The sequence below is a fragment of the Chanodichthys erythropterus genome, chromosome 17, assembly GCF_024489055.1.
Source record: "Chanodichthys erythropterus isolate Z2021 chromosome 17, ASM2448905v1, whole genome shotgun sequence".
Lineage (NCBI taxonomy): Eukaryota > Metazoa > Chordata > Actinopteri > Cypriniformes > Xenocyprididae > Chanodichthys > Chanodichthys erythropterus.
This window is the reverse complement of record NC_090237.1, coordinates 8,573,739-8,599,743: the sequence shown is the minus strand read 5'-3', so window position 1 is coordinate 8,599,743 and position 26,005 is coordinate 8,573,739. Positions and strand designations below refer to the sequence as shown.

Below are 26,005 nucleotides of genomic sequence, written 5' to 3'. Positions count from 1 at the left end.
TAAAAAATAAGACGCGTAAACTCAAAAGCATGCCTTCTCCATCGTTTTTGATTCCTGTTCTCTTGGTGTATCTTCTGAACTATGTTGCAATGGTGGCTGCACTATTTTTCTTCTCCAATCCTGCCCAGCGAATGTCCGGTTGTCTGGTAATAGTATAGAAAAAATTGCACTGCGCATGTGTCCGCATCCGCGCGCATCCTTGGTTTAGTATACTTTGAAAGATGCGCGGACGCGACTGCGCGCGTGACGTGAGTATATCCGGGGTTTAATTAACTCTGTCAAGTGTACTATATTAGTAAACTAATTTAGGGAATAGTGAATGAGGGTATAGGGTTGGATTTGGAACACAGCCTCTGAATGTCGACTTTGAGCAATGTTAACTCACAGTATATTCCTTTCTGACCCCTGGACTTCCCACCTCTGTATTCCTATAGGCTATTTTCTCGACAAATATTACCCAGAATGCATTGTTTTCTACAGTATATTACTGTTTTAATGGAAAATGGTTTGTTACTGTCAGAATTTGGCCGTTTTTCTACAGCAAGGTCTAACAGTGTATATTAGGCTACATGACTGATATTTATGTTTATTTATATTTATCATAATATGTGTATAGTTTAAGAATAGTTGCTGAATAGTACATGGTAGAAATAATGACACTTGTGATATTAGTTTAATCTTTCATGACCGTTACTGAGATGGCGAATTTTTTTATATTTTAAATAATTTTTGTAATTTCTGTAAAATGTTAAAGGTGTGTTGGATTTATAAACAATAGCTGCCTGGATCTTGTGATTAATTTTGTGAGTGTTTAATGTTTTTAATTGTTTTTGATATACTTTTTATTTTTTGTTTATTTTTTTTAGTTTATTATTACACAATCTTAAAATTACATGACCAGAATTGCTCATATTAATAAAATGCAAAATCCACACAAACATCGTTTACATATTGTTTTCCATATTTACAATTTATCTCTAAAGATTAGTCACACACTTTCCATGTTACTTTGGTGTTTAGAGTACGATAAGAGCGTTTACAACGGCTTAGAAACAAGTTGTTTCTCATTATGTAAACTAAGAAGAAATGTGTAGAAAAATTACACATTATGTGTAAAACTCTAGTTTACACATTTTGTGTAAATATTGCATAAAAATGTGTTGGAAGAATTCAGTTATTTTACACATATTATGTGTAGTTTTAAAATGAACACAACCTGTGTATTTGTTCACAGCATCAACACAATCTGTGCAGCCAAGAACACCTGTAATGTGTTAATATTACACATTTACACAACTTTGTGTTCATTTCAGAGGTGAAGACCAGACCTCCAAAACCAAGACCATTCAAAACCAGAGGTGTGGTCGAGACCAGACCTTCCAAGACCAAAACAAGACCATTCAATCAACATAATTAATTAATTATGTGACTATTGAACATTAATGATGAGAACCTGACAATCATCTTTTCTCTTTGCTTGTCTGGTTGTTATGACTCAGTTACAACAGTCAAACAAAATTTAATATTAAAATGTCAAAGGTCAAGAGCCCAAATTAACAAATGCTTTTTTAACAAATGCTTTTTGACACATTCTGAATGTCTGTGTTTGACACAGTGAATGTGTCAAAATTAACACAAGTGTTGTCCCAAAACACAAGCACTGATGTGTAAGACTTTTTTTGACTGAACTTGACAAAGAGATCATTGCAAATTTGGCCTTCATGTTCAGAGGTAGCACAGGTGTTTTATTTTGTTGTTGTTTTCCTCTTTTCTTCAATGATTCTGCCTGTTAACAGCAGGTGTTCATCACTAGTGCTTGATTAATGACTTAATTATCTCATTAACTTCCCTCTTGAATGGTCTTGTTCTCAGTCTTGGAGGGTCTAGTCTTGACTACACCTCTGGATAACCTTCCAGACACTTTCACTGTGTTAAAATCATTGACTCAATGAATGTGTCAGAATTAACACAACAAGCGTTGTCCCCAAACTCACCCGTTGATGTGTAAGAATTTAACACAGTTTGAGTCAGTTTTAACATAATTTCTAAGAGTGTGATAAGCCATACTTATTGATCAGCGAACATAACCAGAAGCTCAACCGTACACGCTTGATGCCTGATGTTCTTTGGTGTGACCTTTTTGTCTTACACCTTCAACCCTATGATTAATCAGGTAGGGTAAGGTTAGTCAAATCTAGCCTAAACCATAAAACTCACCCGCCGCAGGTTGAAGTTCTTTAGGAATGACGTAAAAGACTCCCTTGTGGTTGTTCTTCTTCAAGGCTCAGTTTGTAGTTATAAGTAAAGTCTCACGGAAGGCAGTAGTAACAATAAAATCACTTATTTTATTAGTTACAATACAAAGCAGGTAATGCAAAATAAAATAAAACTTAAAATCAGCTAAACTAAAAGCTCTAAAGTCAAACTCTAACCAGCAATATTGGAGATGCTGCTAAGTGTCCGTCGATAGCGTATCAGATGTCCTTCACACATAATGCAGGCAGCATCTGAGGTGTGCTTCACTCCTCAGTCTTTTTATACTTCTTTTTTGGGGATTTACAAGTTGATTTCCCCCACCAACTCCTCTATGTCCTGTATGATCCAATCTTCCTGTTGTAGGAGTATCAGCCTTCATAGATCCTGTTGAATCATCTTGGTGTCCTTCTGCTTTCGCCTTTCTTCTTCTAGCACCTTTTCCCTTCCTTACTTCAACCTCCGCTTGTGGTTCTAACCCTTTCTCTTCACCGCCATGTGCCCTGTCGCTGACCTTTGTTGTTGGTTACAAACATTGAGTTCATTGAACTGAATTTTCTCACACACATATTTTACACTTGATTCTGTTTTTCACAACTTCATAAACAAAGCAAGTCAAATACAATTGTTTATACCATACATTTATGCAACTAAGGGATGGTTTCCCGGACAGAGATTAAGCCTAGTCTTAGAATAAAATGGCCCTTTGAACCAGAATAACAGAAACTTGCTCTGTCTTGATTTAAAATAGTCCCAAACTAGGCTGCGTCCGAAAACTGGAAAATGCTACCTTCTGAGGACACATTTCAAGGTAGGCACGTCCGAATCCAATGTTAGCTTCACTTCCTGTCTCATGAGATACCTTCCTCAGATCGATTTTTGAAGGCAGCATAGATATATCCTTAACTGCCTTTGATATCCCACAATCCTGTGCTTTCCATTCTGTGACAGATGAGCTAGAAAAATAAAGATGGCGTCCGAAAGTTGTGTTTGCTGCTCAGTTTGTGTATAAATGTACGATTTTGACAAACATATTTCAATTTTGATATCATTTCTATCGAGAAATTACTACTGTAATAATGAAATATTTGTTTAGTTCTCACCAAAGCTCGCGCTATATTGCTGTAGATCATTAAACTGTTACGCTGCCTCAGAAGTCCGTCTGAAATCAGTTTCTTGAGGTGCCTTCATGCACAAACGCTGCCGTACAAGTCATTCTCTTATAAGGCAGCGAGGCAGCAAGACAGCTACATGGGTTTTCGGACGCAGCCTTAGTCTAGTCCAGAGTTTAATAATCTGATTTCCTGGAGGAAGACTAGAGCTACTCCAGGACTAAACTGAGGCTAAAAGTGTCATGAAACCCCAGAACACATTTTTCAAGCTGTGAACAAATATGTATAGGCTGCACATCATTGAAAACACTAAAGGTACTCATTAATTTTATTTAAAAGTTAAAATGAGTTATTTTTGCATTTTTCAGAGCGATTTCTAACTTCCGGTTTGAAAAGCAAAGTCGGAGCAACGGCACAATCTGACGTCATCATGTACCACCGGCAAAGATCTGGAGCGCTGGTTGGCTCCAAGTATGGGCTGGTCAAACATGCTGACGTCAACATTTTCTGCATTTATGCATGACTTAAAGTTTATTTAATCCAATCACTGCGCTGTAGTATGCATAAGATTATAACTGTGGTATTATGCATGAGGAAGTATCACTTCTCTCACCTCGGTCTCTTGTCATTCAGAGACATATCATTGGTGCTCGTTTCCTCAGTGCTACAACACAATGTGTTTTCCTGCGACGCTACCAGAGCAGAGGTTTATGTGCATGTGGATTGTTTTGCTTTGATCTACCAGCACAAATGGAAAATATGTTCATATGAGATCACATTACAGTGGAGAATTCAAATGTCACAAAAGTGCGGCTCATTCACCTCTGCCTGCTCTAGCTGCATTCAAACACGTGAGCCATAGGCTCACAGATAGCAAAAAATGATCGTAACAATGTTAAATCAATGTTAATGTGTCAATGTTAACCGCATTGAATCAATATCATTTTTGCACCCACGATTAATGTTGAAAAAAATGTTAAAATTTCAACTAAAAATCAATGGTAATGGCATTGATGTTGGTTCAACAAATATATAAATATGATATAGTTTCATCAAAAAGCAGAATAACATTCTATTTGTACTCCTGACCAAAAGTGAGTATTTGTTTTAATAGGTTACATTCACCAATAATACTTTATTGCTACAGATCAGACATTCTGAATTGTTACATTTAAAGTGCAAATTATTTATAGACACACAGCCATCAAGAATCAGCATATGAATCTCAACAATGGTGACATGCTTCATGCCGCAATGCATGCTAGGAGTCATGAGTTGTATACTATGGTGGCTCCCAGCATGCATTGCGGCATGAAGGATGTAACCATTGTTGAGATTCATATGTTGATTCTTGTTGCCTGTTTGTGTCAAACTTTTTCCCTCCAATGTATTTTAAAAAAAATCAGACGATGATCTGTGGCAAAAAGTATTATTGGTGAACATAATATAACATAACAGATAACCACTTTTGGTCACGAACAAGATTAGAAAACTACTTTGCTTTATGAGGCAGAAAACTATATCACTGGATCATTTTGTTTTTGGTTTTCTTTGCAACAAATTATGTGTTTTGGTAAACATGTGTTGTTTGTATTTTGCTCGCGATGCGATCAGAGCTGGAGTTTGAATACGAACACATGAAAAATACGATTGTTATGATATACACGCGGAGTGCCATATAATCGGTTTTAGCGCAGAGCTTCGTGTTGTTTAACAACACTAGCCACGTGGCTCATAGCTCATACAGAATAAAGTATCCGTGTTTTAAAGTTTTTATTTCACACATTCCCCTGCACCAAACATGAACCAGCACGGTGTAGTTATGCACACATATTTCATCAAGTCTTCTTCAAATGAATTATATGTGCAAACTGGACACTGATACAGTGGTGTAGCCTATCTGAACGCGACAACACGGTTATTCTGATGAACAAAAGACTGATTTTGAGACTGCAGTGCTCGTAAATGTAATCAAAGTAGCCTATTATTAGCCCTATTAAATATTCTTTCGCATTTCTCCCTTGTGCTTGGGAGTTTGTCATTTTCTCCATGCTCATATATTAATATTCATTATTCTGTATAATGAGTGTGCTCTATGTCTGTGCTTCATTGGTTGTTCGCTCCCCTCTTCTCCCCCTCTACACTCCCACTTTTCCAGAGCTTTACACGGCCATTTTAACAGACCTTTTTGAGCTTTGAGGTGTGAACGACCAGAGTAAAACAGGGGGGTTTCATGACCCTTTAAATTAAACATACCAGGAGGCAGAAGAAGAAGAAGACGTATTACTTGGATATATATCGATATTGATATACACTGTGTATATATATATATATATAATATATATATATATATATATATATAATATAATATATATATATAATATAATATATGAATTTTTTTTTTTGGTGCTGTTCACTTTATGTAATTTATTTTGATTTAACACCATTGTTTCTGGTTCAAATGTGATTGCTTCATGTTAAATTGACATGAAATGGTTACTAGAACTCACTTGATGATTTTATTTTGAAATAACGTTTCAGTCAAGTAACCAGTCAAATAGGACTTTCACTTCCCATCATGCTTTCATCTATTTAAAAGGAATTCATTACAAACAGATTTCCAGGAATTTCTTCTTTTTTTTCACAGCTGATGTATTTTGCTTGTTTTAAAGCAGAACTAAGTAACTTTTTTACCTTCATAAATAGTTTTCTAAGTCCTTACGATGGTTAGTTGACTTGTAGTGGTGTGTTTGAGGCGTGCACTAACCCCCTCTGGCACGTCTACGGCAGAAAACAGCACTTGCAAGTTGAGCTTCGCCGACCCGACACAATCTCGCCTCATGTTCACGTTCACGCGAGAGTGACAAAATGCTTTACAGTAATTCATAATTTTCGGTAATTTATGACTTTATAAGACAATTTCGAAAATTACCCACCTCCATCAAGATTTCTTGTACTGTATTTGCAAAACTACTGCACTGGTGAGCGTTTTAGTCGTTGTAGTCCAGAGCTGCGCTTGGAGTATTTACGACAGTGTGATTCACTGAAGGAACCTGTAGGGGGAGCTTCACAAATCTTACTGAGTTCCGCTTTAAAATAAATGTCTCTTGTTTAGTTAAGTTTTTATATTTGAGTCGTTTTTGCTGCCATTGTTTTCCTTGGATTTGCTTCTCTGTTCCATGCAATTTTAAGCTTTTTTTGGTTCATTCCATGTTTTACAGGCAACCTCTCTCATGCTAATTCAGATTAGCACAGTTGGATTTAAATTAATCTAGTTTATTTTAATTCAGGACTCCATAGTCCAGGTTTTAGTAATCTGTACTTAATCTGTGTTTCAGAAAGCCATTTTTTAAACCACGATTAACTATTTTGGATTAAGGCCTATCCTGGCTTAATTTAAACCCTGTCTGGGAAACCACCCCCATGTTTTTTAGGCACTTTCCACTCAAAAATTAATCAAGCATTTAATTATTCTAGGTACTTTCCACACAGTATAATCCCCAGAGTTAAATCAACTTTGGTCCTTCTCTTAATAGTGTTAAAATAACACTGAAGCAGAGTTCAAGTTAATGAGATAATTAAGCTATTAAAGGTGTTATAGAGGATGTTTTGTTTTATATATTTTTGCAATATTACTTGAAACTGTCTTTACTAACTGATAAAAGACTATTTATTAGGTGCACCTAAAGGAATAATATTAATATACATCATCTGTGCACAAGGTAGGGCCTTAAAAACATCAGACAATCGTTTACGTGATCATGGCATAAATGATTGGCCCTCTGGCTTGTCAGTCACTGCCGTTACATTCCTTGTGAGAGATGTGCGCGCTCCAGTAACTTTCCACACTCCACAGGCACTGCATGCAATGTTTTTTTTATCAGGAGTAACAACTGCAGATTATGAGTTACCTGTGGTGAGTCCGACATAATGAATCCACTAACACAACACAGCGAATGCCGGTGGTAAACAAACACTCGTGTTCCAATACTCGTGCATGAGTTTTGGGAGGCTTTCCTCGAAATGAGCTGTGAAGCTGATTAATGATTTAATAATCAGGGAGTTGGAAAATTAGCCTATTTTCAAAAAAAAGTGGAGTGTTCCAACTTAATTGTTTAAGTACACTTAACCCTAATAAGTTAAGACTACTCAAATGATTTGAGGAAAGTGATTCTCTCAGTTCAGTTGAGTAATGTGGAAATTGACAACTCAGTTTAATTGAGTTGACCTAATGATGTCTTTTCATTGAATTAACCCACTGAGCAAATTACGTCCAGAAGACGTCTTTTTGAGGTCTTGTCTCAGGTTGAAAAGACGTCCACTGAGGGGCCAGAATGAAAGTTTTTATGACGTCTTTTTTTGACGTCAACTGAGTCATAACAGCCAGACAAGTAAAGAGACATGATCAGGTGTTGGTTATGGTCTCACATAACCATTATTTGACCTGAATCACTGAACTCATGAAGAACCCAATCTCTGAGTTAGATTCACATTATTGATTACAGCAGAACTGTGATTCTACAGCACAAGATCTGCTTTATCAATATAATATAAAGGATTTCACATGAGGCACACACAGACATCAAGAATCAGCCTGTGAATCTCAATGACGGTGACAAGCAACATATTCTGATCAACAGATCAAAACAAGCTACTAAAAAGTTGCATAAACAGAACAAAATAAAATATGAGAATAAAGGAAATTACTAAGACAATTAAGCTCATAATTTATTCATGCAGCAATGCATGATGGGAGCCATGGGTGAATTTTGATGGTGGCTCCCAGAATGCACTGCAACATGCTTTTTGATGGTCACCACTGTTGAGATTCACGGGCTGATTCTTGATGTCTGTATGTGCCTAAAATTGATACTTTTTTTTTTTTTGTTCAACACACCTTTTCTGAAATCATTTGAATCATATTGTAAAAGCTGATCTTCTGCTGTAGAATCACAGTGATGCTGTAATCAATAATGTAAATCTAACTCAGAGATTGGGCTCTTCATGAGTTCAGTGATTCAGGTCAAATAATGATTATGTGAGACCATAACCAACACCTGATCATGTCTCTTTACTTGTCTGGCTGTTATGACTCAGTTAACTGCCCAAACAAACTCTAATATTAATAAGGCAAGGGTCAAGAGCCCAACTAAAGCAAACACTCATCTCCACGATGGTGGCTTAAAAATTGTGATTTTTCTCCTTTGGTGATTCTGCGTGTTCGTCTATATCGGATGTCCAGAAGACGTCAAAAAAAGACGTAATAACTTTCATTCTGGCCCCTCAGTGGACGTCTTTTCAACCTGAGACAAGACCTCAAAAAGACGTCTTCTGGACGTAATTTGCTCAGTAACTTAAATGTTTAAGAACAGATACAGGCAAGTCTAATGCAATGAACTAATTGTCTAATACCACTTATTGTCAAGTGTCTGTATAACATTTGTTCTTTTATCAATTTTCAGGGCTTGTTTTGTTTATTCTATGGATGTATTAGCTAAACAGGCCAATAAGGCCACAATATTAATTATTATTCCTTATAATAATACAAATGTCTCATTAAAATGTCTACAAATGTAAAAAACTGATCAGAGACCAGATACAAACCATAGACAATTGTTCAGTATTTCGCCGCTGGGGGGTGATCTTAGTGAATCTGCATGATTCATGGGTTCACAGAGATCATCGCTCCCAGCGATGAATTTTGAAACAGTTATGACGTAAGGAATCCTCATTACTGAAATGACTTTGGCAGCTTGATATTGTGGTAGATTTTCCCCAATACACCTGACCTGACTTAAGTTTACCTGGGGTCAATGGCTTAGAATTTACTTTAATCACTGTCAGAGGACCTCAAATCAATCACAGAGAATCCCACCAGCAAAAATAGAACCGTTTATATATATATAGGATAGGAGCATGGCAAAGCATTCTACAACATGATTGGTTCTTCATATGCCAAAGCCTTCTGTTACTAGGTAAAGCAATATCTGTCCAAATCATGTGTTTATTAGTTCATTGGTTACTCAGTATCATACAGTTATTATATTTAGATAGTTGACTAGCTGTCGTTAAGTTTCATTTCTCCTTTTTCTTATATTCACATACCAATACTGCAGTGCTATGATACTATAAACAATTTTATTTCATCATTATGCAGAAAAAGTTTTGCCAAAGTCAATTCAGACTCACACAGACATCAAGAATCAGTGTATGAATCTCAACAATGGTCACAAAACAAGCTACTTAAGTCACAAAAAAGCTTTGTTGATTGTCACCATTGTTGAAATTCATGTAGATTAATGAAGTCTCTGTGCTCCAAAGAAAAAAGAAAAAAAAAAGAAAAAAACAGCTGAAAACGTTTTCCGCATAATGACTTAAAATATGACTCATAATATGATTGCATACTATCACAAGGTTACAGTAAATCATATGAAATCAACTGCCAATATACTGAATCAGGCCACTTCATGATAACTACACCAACAAGCAGCCAAAATCATCTGATCATGCATTAGAAACACACAGTTAAAGAAAAACTAACATGAAAAAGTCAAGGGTCCAACTAAAGCAAGCACTGACCTCAATAATTGTGACATCAAACTTTTTTTTTTCAATAATACATCAACATCTAAATCTTTGTTAATTCTCAGTAAGAACTTTTGTATAAAAGAAATAAAGTCTGGACTGTAATAAGCGCTGAGATCTTGAGAGATATGTTAGTGTTTAAAGGTGCCCTAGAACCCTTTTTCACAAGAAGTAATATGAGTCTAAGGTGTCCCTAGAATGTATCTGTGAAGTTTCAGCTCAAAATACCCCATAGATTTTTTATTATACAATATTTTAACTGCCTATTTTGGGGTGTAATTAAATATGCACTGATTCAGTGTCCCCTTTAAATTCTCGCGCTCCCAGCCCCAAGCTGGCAAGAGTCGCAACTCTATAATACATTGTATAAACAATAGAATAAGTTCACATAGCTCTCTCAAAATGGATCTTTACAAAGTGTTGCTGCATATCAGATCGTGTAAGTATGGTAATTATTTTTATGGATGTTTACATTTGATTCTGAATGAGTTTGATAGTAGGCTATGCTCTGTGGCAAATGGGGCTACACTGTTGTAGAGATTTATAAAGAATGAAGATGCCTTTATACAGACTGCAAGCATTTAAAAATGAAAATAACAACATGGCCCTGGTCTCCGTGAATACAGTAAGAAACAATAGTAACTTAAACCACATAAGCAGTAGATTAGCAACATGCTAATGAAACATTTAGAAAGACAATTTATCACTACAGTAAATATATCATGATATCATGGATCATTAACCGTTATTATTGATCCATCTGCCATTTTTGCTATTGTCACTGCTTGCATGTTCCACAATACCTGCAGAACATCTGATGATTCGGCTGTGCTGCTCCAGACGTTAATAATTCAGGATATTTTACTTTAATTTAATGGTTTTTGTTTGGCAGCCACTGCTGCCAGTCATTGACCTTTTTTTTTTTTCTTTACGATTTTTTTTTAAAGTGAAAGTAATGGATCATAATAATTCAGGAAATAACTGTAAAATAACAGTGTTTTGATGAAGAAAATAACCAGGCAATTCAGCTGCATAATTTATTCAATGCATTCTGAGAGCATTCTGATGATTTTATACTATGCTGGTACCCAGCATGAATTATGGCATGAAGCTTCTGTTTGTCACCATAAATTGGCAAATAACATCTGATCATATTTTCTTTTTTGCCATAACAAATGTCTTTCAAAAACAAAGTTACTACTAAAAACTATTGTTAAAGGTGCCATACATCTTTTTAAAAGATGTAATATAAGTCTAAGGTGTCCCCTGAATGTGTCTGTGAAGTTTCAGCCCCATAGATTTTTTTAAATAAATTTTTTTAACTGCCTATTTTGGAGCATCATTAAATATGTGCCGATTCAGGCTGCGGCCCCTTTAAATTCTCGTGCTCTCCACCCCCGGAGCTTGCGCTTGCCTTAAACAGCATAATCAAAGTCTTGTCTCCGTGAATACAGTAAGAAACAATGGTAACTTTAACCACATTTAACAGTACATTAGCAACATGCTAATGAAACATTTACAAATATCACTAAAAATATCATGTTATCATGGATCATGTCAGTTATTATCGCTCCATCTGACATTTTTCACTATTGTCCTTGCTTGCTTACCTAGTCTGATGATTCAGCTGTGCACATCCAGACGTCCTGCCCTTGTGTAATGCCTTGAACATGAGCTGGCATATGCAGATATTGGGGGCGTACATATTAATGATCCCAACTGTTACGTAACAGTCGGAGTTATGTTGAGATTCGCCTGTTCTTCGGAGGTCTTTTAAACAAATGAGATTTATATAAGAAGGAGGAAACAATGGAGTTTGAGACTCACTGTATGTCATTTCCATGTACTCTTGTACACTCATGTACATTTCCTGAACTCTTGTTATTTAACTATGCCAAGGTAAATTCAATTTTTAATTCTAAGGCACCTTTAAATAATCAAGAGCACAACTAAAGCAAATGCTGACCTCAATAAAACAACATCTAGACCTCTGTTAATTATCAATAAGAACTTATGTAGACGTCTGACAGAAATAAAGTCAGTCTGGATAGTAATAAGGGAAGCTGGTAATGATGTTTATGGATGTTTTTAATCAGATCTTAGAGATTTAATGTCTTCTTTTATCTTCAGTTGGTTTAATCTTTTCCGGTTCTTGTTGTTTTTCTTTCCTTCAGTGATTCTGCTGACACAGCAGGTGTTCATCAGTGTCTGAATTCACACATGTGTTTTCATTCACTCTGTCAAGTAGACTATATTAGTGAACTAATGTAGGGAATAGTAAATGAGGCAATATGGTGTGATTTGTAACAGCCTCAGAGTGTCGAATTTGAGCATTGTTAATTTACGGTATATTGCTGTAGGCTACTTTCTCTGAAACGTCACATATTACCCAGAATGTTTTATGGGAAAACAACATGTTACTGCAGTTTGCAATTTTTTTTTACAGTGTACATGCTGCCACAAAACCTGATGTATGTGTCAGGGATATTTGAGCCATTCTAATTTACTATTTAACTCTCTTAGCGGTTTTGCTCTCTTAGATACATTTTGGCATGTTCAATTAGTGCTTTAAATATGATGTTTGGGATGGTTCTCCCTATGCAGTGCAACTAACTGATCAGATTTGATATGCTGACAATGACATGCCTTAAGTTTAGGTGTTCACTAATATCAAAAACATAGCAAGTGAACAGCTAATTGCAACATTTGTTTTTGCAGTGACATTTTATTTTAATTTGGCTGATGGCCTTTTACTTGGGGTGTAACAATACACTCAGCTCACGATTTGATAAGTATCACAATACTGGGTTCACGATACGATACATATCACAATATTTTGAACGAAATTAAAAATGATACTGAAATTCAAATAACAGATTTATTTCCAAAATATTAAGAATTTTCAAAACTTTGTTGAACATACAACTTAATAAAGACTTTACAGTGTTGTGTTACGTCTGTTGTCATGAAATGCCGTATGACTGTCGTTACCAATCAAAATGTGTGTTCATTTAAATGCAATGCGTGGACTTTGTACACCATTTGTAATTTTCCATTTAGCAAAAATCTTTTTTTTTATTAACGACTACAACTACCCCACCCCTAAACCTACCCTTAGTGATTTATAGTGCATATACACTTTATGAGCACATGCGTTCCTTGGAATCAAACCCACGATCGTTTGATCACATGATTGCATATAGTTATATATTACAATGCTCTAACAATTGAGCTATGCGAAACGTGAAATATGACACAGATAAAAGGGAACAATGCATTAAAATGAAAGTGTCCTGTTGTCGATAGGGGTGCAACTTTAGTAAACGCTCCTATGGGTTGTATTTCAGGGAATTGACAAACGACCTATATACGCGTATTGGTTGGAGAACATGTTCTTAATGTAGCTAGTACTGTTACTGAAACTGTAAATTTTCATTTTTGTTACACATCTCATATTGATATTGCTTGGCAGAAATGAAACAAACAAAAAATGTTAGTATCTTGAAAAGAAAGCATTGTGATTTGAATACTTTTCCATTTTAGAGGTCTCAGAGCTTGCAGAAGTTTTTGGCTTACATATTTTTGCATCAAAAGCTTGGCAGGTCTTGCTGCCAGGTCAGCTATGCTTCTCATTATGGTATCCCAAAGTGTAGCCACCTCATCAGGGCGGTCCAGATTCCTTATAAACTCTGATTCTAATGTAATGATGATATTCTCAAACTCAAGTTCTGCCCAGGGGGCAGGTGTCAAACGGATCCCGCTCACCCAGTCAGCTACACTTGTCTCTCCTGAGGGACAAAACAAGTTTTACCATAGACCTTTAAATGTTCTGAATAGAAACCTTACTGTGATGCTCACTGAATATTAATTCAGAATTCCTACCAGATTTGTACTGAGACAGGCAAAACAATTTCCACCCCATCCACTTTGCTATGGGGAGATGCTATGAGGTAGATGAGCCCTCCCCACAGATTCCTGACCTGGACCATTTATTTGTTTTAAGGGGAAACGCTCATGGACCACAGGAACCCGTTTCAGGACATTTGCTCCACCAATGTTATCTGTCTGGCAACCAAGCTGCACCTATATAGAGTATCTCCTCATGTTAATAACATGCTCTCCAAGCCCTATGAGCAATAAATTTGTTTCTAGAATGACAGTATATTACATGCAGCGCTATTCCTTTATTGGAAACATGAAATGTATATAGACTATTGATTACCTGCCAATTTTTCCCAACGATCTCTGGAGGTATTTCTATGAACGTCTTCATACCAGGAGAAAGATATAAGCCTGTGCTTATCCATTCTTCACAATCTGAAACAAGTAATTTTATAGTGATCAGAAATTGTAAAACTTAAAAAAATACCATTTTCCTTCTGCATTTGGCAAGAAACCTTTCCTACCCGCAGTGTTTGCACTGATCCGGACTCTTGCATTAGACACAGTGGGCAAGTCGGGTCTGTCCATGATGATGTATGGAAGAAGGGCATCAGGATTAGGCGACACTTTGTATACCTCAGTCCCAACGTGGAGCATTAGGTGGTCTTTGGCACTTTCAACAGGACAATTACTGCACACCTGTGGAACACCTACCTCCTTCACTATGTCAGTAAGAAGTGCGAGCACTGAAGTGTAGGCGGCACTGTCGTGAGAACACATACGAAGGTAATTTGTCGCAGTCCAGCTTCAAGCAGCCCTGTTCATGATCAGTCATACCCCATTTCCACCAGCACGAACCAGCTAGCACCAAACACAAACACACCAAGCTTGTTAGAGACGCATTGGCTTCTCGCAAAGCGATTGGCGCATGACATCAAAGCTCCGTGAGAACGATCCAAAAGTACAAGGAGTCGTATGCTCTACAAATGCGGTACCCGTCGAATTGGTCCGCACTGCTCCGATGTATCTCGAACAAGCTTTCTATCAACAATCGCGGATGTTTCACTACTGTTGATGCTCATGGCTTTGCGAACCTACATCGGCATCCAAACACGGCTCGTGGTAATTTGTATATAGACAAAGATTACGATCGAGCTACTATTAGCTCGATTAGCTGCTATTTCAGCTGCAAGTTTCTTGTTGGTCATGATAACCCCGCCCCCAGCCCCTGACGCAAGCGGTTCTTACTTCTAGCCCAGCAATGTTTTGGTGCTACTTACGAACCACTTTTTCTGGTTCGGAGCTGGTGCTTTGTGTTTCGAAAGACAAATAACTGATTTGAAACTAGGCTCTGGCTCCGAACCAGAACTAAAACTGCCTTGGTGGAAAAGGGGTATTAGTTCTTTTCCCTGGCTTACATGTTCAGCAAATCGCTGCAGCATCCTACAAAAGTGGTACCCCTCTCTACACCAATGCTCTATTTCTTGGGCCTTATATAACCCTCCACCCAAGGTGTTGCCTAAGAAGCACAATCCCATCTTGTTAAGAATGTGATTTCCTGGGTATTTTGTCATCACATTACAGCCATGGTGGGTCTGGGCCCAATGCCAGGCATGACCCCCAATCAGAAGACCTCCACCTTCAACAACAAATTCTTGGATGTTTATACACTGGGCATCACTGTAGGAAGTGCAGACGTAGACGCTCAGATCTTCTCTGAAGCCAGTCAACTGGCAATCTAAACCGGATTTGCTCAGTACCGTGTGGGCTGCTTTGAGGCTGGGTAGGATCCCAATAACACCCGTCCGACCCTCATCAAGCCACTTGATAGCATTGATCATGAATGTGGACAGAGAGTCCCGGCCCAGGTAAAGTTCATGGGATACCACAATTACTCGACCTTTTCCATAATATGCACCAGCAATGAATGCTTTTCCAGCCGGCGTGAATACAATGGGAAATGCTAATGGTCCATGCACCATCACCTCAGATGCTATAGCCCCTCCTTGGGTGTCAAACTCGGACACACCATGCAGCAGGAACTCTAGATCATCTTTAAAGTCTTTGACTATTCTGAAAAAAGACAAGACAGATGGTGAAATGCATGGTTTATTAAAGAATGGGTAAAAAACAAAAATGTATGCTGAACTTACGAAACAGCAAGCCAATTAGAAGGGATATTACTCGGAACAGGAAATTTGCCAACTTCTTGTGGGTGTTTAGAGAAATAAATTCCTGCAACACTGCACACCTTGTTTCCTGGGAAGTTCCTTATAGTGTTTTCTTGTGGATGGTGATAAGACCAATTCCAGGCTTGACCAGCAATGATCAAACCCCCTCCAGCTTTGAGGAAAGCAATCAGATCCTTTGCACAGGTCTCAACACTGTTAGCATCTGTGATATATATAGCTAATCCATCCCGAAAGTCTCCTAGCTCTGTCTTGATAGAGCAGCTGTTCAAGTTGTCAGCTACTGAACGTAAACTCCCCTTGATCCCTACAATGCCGGCATCACCGGTACCTCGCATGAGCCACATTAGGGCATTCTCTATGAGGCCAGGAAAGCGTGTTAGGTATTCCTCGTGTCCCAACACCACTATACGTCCCTGACCAATTGGATTCATTGCAAGTGGAAAGGCATGTTCACCTATTAGTACAAGATTGCTGGGCACTGCTTTCCCTTGGAAATCAAGCTCCTGCAGCCCAGACATGAGAGTGTTGTAGTCCTGTTTACATGCCATTGTGGACTACTTCTGTTTAGTAAGTGAATTCAAATCAATCACTCTTAACTAACAATCAGTTGTACAGGGTCTGAACACAGGGTTTGTTCAACCAGAGATTGTGCATGCAGAAAAATGATACGGATTGGTTTTCAGTCCTACACATAGACAGAAAATAAGAAGGGTTGCATATATTTAGAAAACTACAAAAATTTTGTTAAAAAAATAATAATAATATTGCTTAATATACTATACAAAAGTCTGATATAAACAATTTAAACTTTACATCCCGTCCCTATGCACACACTCACCTTTATCTGTAGATACAAACAAGCTCAAATGACTTTCCTTATTAGCTCTGAGTAACTACTGTGTGAATGTGTTTGTGGCTATGACTATGGCTCACCTATAAGGAGCACATCCTAGGAGCACGCCCACAAATACTGCGGATTTGCTACTCAAGAAACTTTTCTTACTAGTTATTATCAATGCTGAAAAAGTTGTGCTGCTTAATATTTTCATAAAAAAACTGTGATCGATTTTTTTCAGGGTTCAAAAGCAAAGTAAAAAAAAACAGCATTTATTTGGAATAGATTTTTTTTTTTTTTTTGTAAAATTATGTCTTTACCTTCAATTTGATCAATTTAATGCATCCTTGTGGAATAAAAGCATTAATTTATTACCTTACAGACCCCAAACATTTTGAATGAAAGTTTTGAAGTTTGAAAACTGAGTGTAGTAGATGTATTTCCCATATCTTATTTATTTAGGAATGGGAATACATTGTGTTTTTCAGGTGTTTGTTTCCACAGCCCCTGGTATTTACAGAAAGCCTGTTATTGGAATGTGGGAACATCTGTGTGAGAAGGTGAATCACTATTGTGGTTATTTGTAGTTGTTTATTAGAAGGATTGCATTATAAAGTTGTATCTTTTGCTTTACTTACATACAACAAGCAGCACGTTTGGTTACAGTAGCCTGTGTATATTAAAGGTGCAGTAAGTGATCTTTGAGAAACGCTGTTGATATATAAAATAACCAAAACAAACATGCCCCTACCCAAAAGGATCACACCCCTTGATAGCTCTTTGTAGGAGGTGAGCTCAATTCAAGTCTCAGTACTTTGATTTGAGGCCAATTTAATGGAACTAAAGAGTAGTTTAATGGTATTTTTTATTTGGCAGCCTTTTTTTTATTCTTCCACATTAACCTTAACTTAACCCATGTAGTTACTTTATACTACTGTGTACTTACTGTAAGTACACCCCCAACCCTACCCCACACTCTAACAGACCGTTCAAACGCCCCCTCCCTTTAACCCATTACTCCGACCTGCAGATACTTGAAATAAAGTGCAACCAGAAAACGTTGTTTTAACAACAATTTTATCTTTTTTTTTTCAACACAGCCCAAAATGACCCAATAACATATGCTCAGTTATGGTTTCCCCTCATTTTGCAGATGCAGCAGGACGTCCTGCTAACTGGGCTCCGGGAAAAAAGAAGAAAGACTTCTCCTGCAGTGACAGACTGGTAATGACGCTAACTGTAGTCTTCATAACACATAAGCAGATTGAATGTGTTACTGTTATTAAGAGTTACTGTATTTTATAAGTTGATGCAAATCATGTGTAATAGCTTACTCTGACCACAAGGGGACATTGTTGTGTTTTTCTTGCTCCGTTTTAGTATAACAAAAAAGGGAAACTTTACAATGGTAAGGGCTTTTGGTAAAACACAGCTTTACAGGCTTTTTTTTTTTTTTGCCGTCAGGGCATATGCGAGGTATCATTACTTTATTATTTTACGAGTTCTCAAAAAATGAGTAGCCTATGTAGAAGGCTAGATAAAATCGTTTTCCAGCTAAATCCAGCATTATAAAATTTTGTGATGTGTTCATATGAAAATATTATCATATTTTCATATGAAAATATGATACCAGGAACTTTGCACCACAGACAAACTGTACGGATGGACAGAGCATATTTAACTTCTGAACTCTGAAATACTTGTAAAACTTTTAACCTTTAAAGAAAATTTATGTTAAAGTTTTTTGCACTTTATTTAAACTAGGATATTTGACCTTAATTTCAAGATCTTTGTTTTGCAGCTGCTGCTGCCAGTCATTGACCGTTTTTTCATGATAGGCCTATTTGTTAAAGTGAAGATGTTTGATCGTAATAATTCAGGAATTACCTGTAAAATAAAAGTGTTTTTCGCTTGATTAAAATTAGGATATTTTACTTTAATTTTACAGGGTTTTTTGGCTGCCATTAATTTGACCATTTTATCATTTACTGTTTTGTTCCTGTTTAATTACTGATTATTTTTGCAATTTTACATGCATTTGTTTGTAATTTAAGAATACAGAAAAAATAATGTATAAAAATAAGAAATACGATACATTTTGTGAAAAAAAATGTGAATTACTGTCATTTTTCATTAATATCATAATACTTAAAATAGTACTTTTAAGTTGTTAATTTGCATACATTGTAATTTTACAGTTTTGAGTATAATTTAAAATAAAAGAAAATGACCATAAAAAAAAAAACACAGCTATTTTTCGCAAAATTAGGATTTGTTTTTACAGTGTGGCCTAGCTATGTGCGCCCACAAAACATTTTGGCGGTGTCATATAAATTCAGAAATGAAATCATTCTAAAACTAAATCCAGAATTACAACATTATCTGTTGTGTTAATATGGAAATATGATCCCAGGAACTTCACACCCCAGACTGTGTGTGTGTGTGTGTGTGTGTTTGCATCTTTTAGTATCTCTGTTTGCTTAGAGGAAATGTCTTTAAGTGACACGTGCTGCCACAAAACCTGATAACTGTGTCAGGGATATTTGAGTCTTTCTAATCTACTTTATGTTGCAAATATTTTAACTATTAGCAGTTTTGCTAGGATACATTTTGGCATGTTCAATGAGTTCTGTAAATGTTGGGACGGTTTTCCCTATGCAGTACAACTAATTGGGTGGATCTGACAGCTTGACAGTGACATGCCCATTAGAAGTTTAGGTGTTCACTAATAGCAAAAAGATAGCAAATGAACAGCTAATTACACAAAAGTTTTTCTGCAGTGGCATTTCATTTTCATGTGGCTGATGGCCTTTTACTAAGGGTGGAACGATACACTCAGTTCACGTTTTGATCGCGATACTGGGTTCACAATACGATACATATCACAATATTTTGATCAAAATGAAAATGAAATTCAAATAACAGATTTACTTCCAAAACATTAACAAATTAGAAGATTTGATTGGGTGTGTCACTGAAAAATAAAACTGAATCTTAACATGAAATTAGAATTAGGATAGCTGAAACTTAAGAGAGAACTTATTAAAGCAGTAAAATGGTGACACCAGAATAAAAATATTCATGATTCTGAACCTGAAAATACAGAATTATTGCTACATATAAATAATGTAAGCCCTTTTTACTGATAAAAATCAGACATTTGGGTTTACAAGGACCCACAAATATTGCCCAATTGCTTTATTATACATTATATTCATTAAATATAGCAGTTTAATGTAGCTAGTACTATTACTGAAACTCTATAAATTTTAATTTTTGTGACACATCTCATATTGATATTGCTTGGCAGAAATGAATCACTTATATAATATATCAAAAATGTTTGTATCTTGGAAAGAAATCATTATGATTTTAATACTTTTTCATTTTAGAGGTCTCAGAGCTTGCAGAAATTTTTTTACATATTTTTGCATCAAAAGTCAAGTCAATTGTATGTGTGTAGTGTTTTATTTACATTACGCATTGCAGCATTATGGAAATTCCTGATGTTAATGTTTATAGTACTTTGATGCCTAATTGTGCAGATTTAGTTTAGAGCTGAGCAATATCATAGTTTACGTTTAATATCAATAAACAATCAAGCAGTTGAGATTTTCTATAGTATATATATCACTTTATGTGAGTTTATTATATTTATGCAGAGAGGCATTGGTTATATTGTTAAATGTATGTGATATTTTTCACACTTCACACAGGATTGTCCCAGCATCACTTTAATTTGACAGTTGCATGATTCCAAATATATGTGGCAGAACATGTTATTATACAAAACAATACAGCATTGAGGCGACTGCTACATTGTCATCAGTAGTCATCATTCTTTGCTGCCACACATTTAAACTTGTGCAAAACATTTTTCTTCTTGTTTTTCGAATTGAAAAATCTAGGAACAATGTGAAAGCAAAAAGAACTGATTTTGTTACCCATACACCATGAAAGGCCTCTATCACAGACAGTATAGTCAAAAGACCACTGGGGCATATAAGTGAAATGTAAACAAAAATTACTAAATATATTTTCCCCTTCAGCACTAAACTGGACCAGGCCAAGTTTTAGTTTTTATGTATATGTTGTGTTTTTAACATGCATGTTCAGGTTATACTGTACTTTACCTTAACCCACTTACCCTATAGCCACATTTTTGCCTCACACTGACATGAATCAGTTGCTCATGAATACAATAAATGTCCATGAAACTCCAGATAAGCATATATAATCTTTTATACTTAATCTTACCCTTTAATTACATTAAAACTGGCACTGCAAATTTTAAAATCTATCTGAGAAGTTCTTATGCGTACTGGCTCATAGGATGGTCACTCCATTTAGGAAGATGAGAGATCTTCTCTTCTGTGCTGGGCTGGATGGGCCAACCCCACGCTTTGAAGAAGGGGCACAGATTCAGGTTGACCACCTTGGAGAAGGTCTCAGCATATAGATTCATCTTGCCTGCATTGTCATCTGGCACTCCACTCATTTTATGGTACGCAGCAAAAACTTTCTTAAAAGCATCCCAGCCAAATTTTTCCTGAAGCTTGAAAAAAAAAAGAAAAAGAAAAAAGGTAAGAGTGTAAGGCTACACAAATATGGGTATATATATTTATATAATTATATTTTTATAATAATTGCATAAAATTACATTTTTATATTTGTTTATTTCGCATTAAAGATTTTAAATTACACATTTCCTTTTAAGACTTAACTGAAAAAAAGAGTAAATTATCACTTCCAATGCTCACAAATAACCCATTCTTGCTTTAAACTCTCCTAAAACAATTACAATAATGGCACTGATGATGTAAACAAAAATGTACATTATCAAACAATTTTTATAAACCCATGCATTTTACTGTATAAACAAACTGTTAAAACTTTATTCGCAGTCAGTTTGTACCTGCATGTAAGTCTCGAGTGCTGTCCACACACTCCAGCTTTTTAAATCCTTACCGCCACTGCAATACATCTTGATACGAGCCTGGCGGTTTTTTAGAGTCATGTCGGGATGAGCATTAGCTCTATTCATTCGCAGCACTTTCTCATGTACGTACACTGACCACAGGTTGCAGGTGCACTCAGTGGTGTGCGGAGGGAACTCCCAAACTCTGCGCTGCTGGTTATGACCCAACTCATGGATGGCTCCCCAAAGACCACTTTTATAGGCTTTCTCCACATTTATTAGTTCTGGGGCAGAGATGGAGTGCATCATGATGGGATATCCAGAATGCATGAAACCTGAGGGGGGAATAGGAGGATCAGTGCTATTGTTAGGATTGTGTGAATATAATTAATAATAATGGCATGATTCTGTGGTAATTGTGATGGTTTTTTATCTCAGCAATAGTACCACTGACCGCAAGAGATCTGAACATCCGCAACAAACCGCTCTTTGCGGGGAAACTTGGCAGGTCTTGCTGCAAGGTCAGCTATGCTTCTCATTATGGTATCCCAAAGTGTAGCCACCTCATCAGGGCGGTCCAGATTCCTTATAAACTCTGATTCTAATGTAATGATGATATTCTCAAACTCAAGTTCTGCCCAGGGGGCAGGTGCCGAACGGATCCCGCTCACCCAGTCAGCTACACTTGTCTCTCCTGAGGGACAAAACAAGTTTTACCATAGACCTTTAAATGTTCTGAATAGAAACCTTACTGTGTTGCTGACTGAATATTAATTCAGAATTCCTACCAGATTTGAAGTATGGAGCCTGTACTGAGACCTGCACGACAATTTCCACCCCATCCACTTTGCTCTGGGGAGGTGCTATGAGGTAGATGAGCCCTCCCCACAAATTCCAGACCTGGACCATTTCTTTGTTTAAGGGGAATCGCTCATGGACCACAGGAGCCCGTTTCAGGACATTTGCTCCACCAATGTTATCTGTCTGGCAACCAAGCTGCACCTATATAGAGTATCTCCTCATGTTAATAACATGCGATCCAAGCCCTAAGAGCAATAAATTTGTTTCTAGAATGACAGTATATTACATGCAGCGCTATTCCTTAATTGGAAACATGTAATGTATATAGACTATTGATTACCTGCCAATTTTTCCCAACGATCTCTGGAGGTATTTCTATGAACGTCTTCATACCAGGAGAAAGATATAAGCCTGTGCTTATCCATTCTTCATCAGCTGAAACAAGTAATTTTATAGTGATCAGAAATTGTAAAACTTAAACAAGGAATAACATTGTACTTCTGCATTTGGCAAGAAACCTTTCATACCTGCAGTGTTTGCACTGATCCGAACTCTTGCGGGTCTGTTCTTGATGATGTATGGAAAAAGGTCATCAGGATTAGGCGACACTTTGTATACCTCAGTCCCAATTTGGAGCATCAGGTGGCCTTTGGCACTTTCAACAGGACAATTACTGCACACCTGTGGAACACCTTCCTTCTTCACTATGTCAGTAAGAATTGCGAGCACTGAAGTGTAGGCGGCACTGTCATGTGAACGCATACGAAGATAATTGGCACAGTCGCAGCCCAGCTGCTTCAAGTAGCCCTGTTCATGATCAGTCAGTTCTTTTCCCTGGCTTACATGTTCAGAAAATCGCTGCAGCATGCTACGAAAGTGGTACCCCTCTCTACACCAGTGCTCTATTTCTGGGGCCTTATATAACCCTCCACCCAAGGTGTTGCCTAAGAGGCTCAATCCCATCTTGTTAAGAATGTGATTTCCTGGGTATTCGGTCATCACATTACAGCCAGGGTGGGTCTGGGCCCAATACCAGGCATGACCCCCAATCAGAAGACCTCCACCTTCAGCAACAAATTCTTGGATCTCTGCACACTGGGCATCACTGTAGGAAGTGCAGACGTAGACGCTCAGATCTTCTCTGAAGCCAGTCAACTGGCAATCTAAACCTGATTTGCTCAGTACCGTGTGGGCTGCTTCGAGGCTGGGTAAGATCCCAATAACACCCGTCCGACCCTCATCAAGCCACTTGATAGCATTGATCATGAATGTGGACAGAGAGTCCCGGCCCAGGTAGCCTTCATGGGATACCAGAATTACTCGACCTTGTCCATAATATGCACCAGCAATGAATGCTTTTCCAGCCGGCGTGAATACAATGGGAAATGCTAATGGTCCATGCACCATCACCTCAGATGCTAAAGCCTCTCCTTGGGTGTCAAACTCGGACACGCCTTGTAGCAGGAACTCTAGATCATCTTTAAAGTCTTTGGCTATTCTGAAAAAAGACAAGACAGATGGTGAAACGCATGGTTTGTTAAAGAATGGGTAAAAAACAAAAATGTATGCTGAACTTACGAAACAGCAAGCCAATTAGAAGGGATATTACTCGGAACAGGAAATTTGCCAACTTCTTGTGGGTCTTTAGAGAAATAAATTCCTGCAACACTGCACACCTTGTTTCCTGGGAAGTTCCTTATAGAGTTTTCTTGTGGATGGTGATAAGACCAATTCCAGGCTTGACCAGCAATGATCAAACCACCTCCAGCTTTGAGGAAAGCAATCAGATCCTTTGCACAGGTCTCAACACTGTAAGCATCTGTGATATATATAGCTAATCCATCCCGAAAGTCTCCTAGCTCTGTCTTGATAGAGCAGCTGTTCAAGTTGTCAGCTACTGAACGTAAACTCCCCTTGATCCCTACAATGCCGCCATCACCGGTACCTGGCATGAGCCACATTAGGGCATTCTCTATGAGGCCAGGAAAGCGTGTTAGGTATTCCTCGTGTCCCAACACCACTATACGTCCCTGACCGTAATGAGATGCAGCTATCAGCACCAGACCTATTGGATTCATTGCAAGTGGAAAGGCATGTTCACCTATTAGTACAAGATTGCTGGGCACTGCTTTCCCTTGGAAATCAAGCTCCTGCAGCCCAGACATGAGAGTGTTGTAATCCTGTTTACATGCCATTGTGGAGTACTTCTGTTTAGTAAGTGAATTCAAATCAATCACTCTTAACTAACAATCAGATGAACAGGGTCTGAACACTGGGTTTGTTCAACCAGAGATTGTGCATGCAGAAAAATGATACGGATTGGTTTTCAGTCCTACACATAGACAGAAAATAAGAAGGGTTGCATATATTTAGAAAATTTTGTTAAAAAAATAATAATAATATTGCTTAATATACTATACAAAAGTCTGATATAAACAATTTAAACCTTACATCCCGTCCCTATGCACACACTCACCTTTATCTGTAGATGCAAACAAGCTCAAATGACTTTCGTTATTAGCTCTGAGTAACTACTGTGTGAATGTGTTTGTGGCTATGTCTATGGCTCACCTATAAGGAGCACATCCTAGGAGCACGCCCATAAATACTCCTTTTTTCATTTTGTTTGTTCATCTAATGATGATCACATGATCCTTCAGAAATCATTCTAATATGCAGATTTGCTACTCAAGAAACTTTTCTTACTAATTATTATCAATGCTGAAAAAGTTGTGCTGCTTAATATTTTCATTAAAAAACTGATAGATTTTTTTCAGGGTTCAAAAGCAAAGTAAAAAAAAAACAGCATTTATTTGGAATAGATTTTCTTTTTTTTTTTTTTGTAAAATTATGTCTTTACCTTCAATTTGATCAATTTAATGCATCCTTGTGGAATAAAAGCATTAATTTATTACCTTACAGACCCCAAACATTTTGAATGAAAGTTTTGAAGTTTGAAAACTGAGTGTAGTAGATGTATTTCCCATATCTTATTTATTTAGGAATGGGAATACATTGTGTTTTTCAGGTGTTTGTTTCCACAGCCCCTGGTATTTACAGAAAGCCTGTTATTGGAATGTGGGAACATCTGTGTGAGAAGGTGAATCACTATTGTGGTTATTTGTAGTTGTTTATTAGAAGGATTGCATTATAAAGTTGTATCTTTTGCTTTACTTACATACAACAAGCAGCACGTTTGGTTACAGTAGCCTGTGTATATTAAAGGTGCAGTAAGTGATCTTTGAGAAACGCTGTTGATATATAAAATAACCAAAACAAACATGCCCCTACCCAAAAGGATCACACCCCTTGATAGCTCTTTGTAGGAGGTGAGCTCAATTCAAGTCTCAGTACTTTGATTTGAGGCCAATTTAATGGAACTAAAGAGTAGTTTAATGGTATTTTTATTTGGCAGCCTTTTTATTAT

At 37.1% G+C, this 26,005-nt stretch overlaps 2 protein-coding genes and 1 pseudogene across 2 annotated transcripts in view; 1 reads left to right on the top strand and 2 right to left on the bottom strand.

Annotated features, from left to right (window-relative positions):
• si:dkey-243k1.3 (endonuclease domain-containing 1 protein-like) overlaps positions 1 to 18,064 on the top strand; it is a 50,436-nt gene extending 32,372 nt beyond the window's left edge. The window contains exon 5 of the transcript XR_010892192.1: positions 18,013 to 18,064. The gene's annotated coding sequence lies outside the window, so the exon portion shown is untranslated. The remainder of the gene's footprint in view (positions 1 to 18,012) is intronic.
• LOC137005243 (TRPM8 channel-associated factor homolog) lies at positions 6,356 to 16,572 on the bottom strand (annotated as a pseudogene).
• Positions 18,065 to 21,171: 3,107 nt separating the features above from the next.
• LOC137004944 (TRPM8 channel-associated factor homolog) lies at positions 21,172 to 24,773 on the bottom strand. The gene is made up of 7 exons (XM_067365673.1): positions 24,157 to 24,773; positions 23,106 to 24,076; positions 22,919 to 23,013; positions 22,566 to 22,779; positions 22,232 to 22,471; positions 21,775 to 22,112; positions 21,172 to 21,414 (listed from the first exon to the last, which is right to left on the bottom strand). The coding sequence occupies exons 1-7, from the start codon at positions 24,771 to 24,773 to the stop codon at positions 21,172 to 21,174; spliced, it is 2,718 nt and encodes a 905-aa protein (XP_067221774.1).
• Positions 24,774 to 26,005: the final 1,232 nt, after the last annotated feature.

Bases quoted from the DNA above. Each gene is read 5' to 3' on its own strand.
- LOC137004944 (XM_067365673.1), bottom strand. From the start codon at position 24,773: ATGGCATGTAAACAGGATTACAACACTCTCATGTCTGGGCTGCAGGAG. The intron at 24,077-24,156 runs GTAAGTTCAGCA...GTCTTTTTTCAG, and splicing joins TCTAATTGGCTTGCTGTTTC to AATAGCCAAAGACTTTAAAG. The intron at 23,014-23,105 runs GTATGAAAGGTT...TACTTGTTTCAG, and splicing joins GATCAGTGCAAACACTGCAG to CTGATGAAGAATGGATAAGC.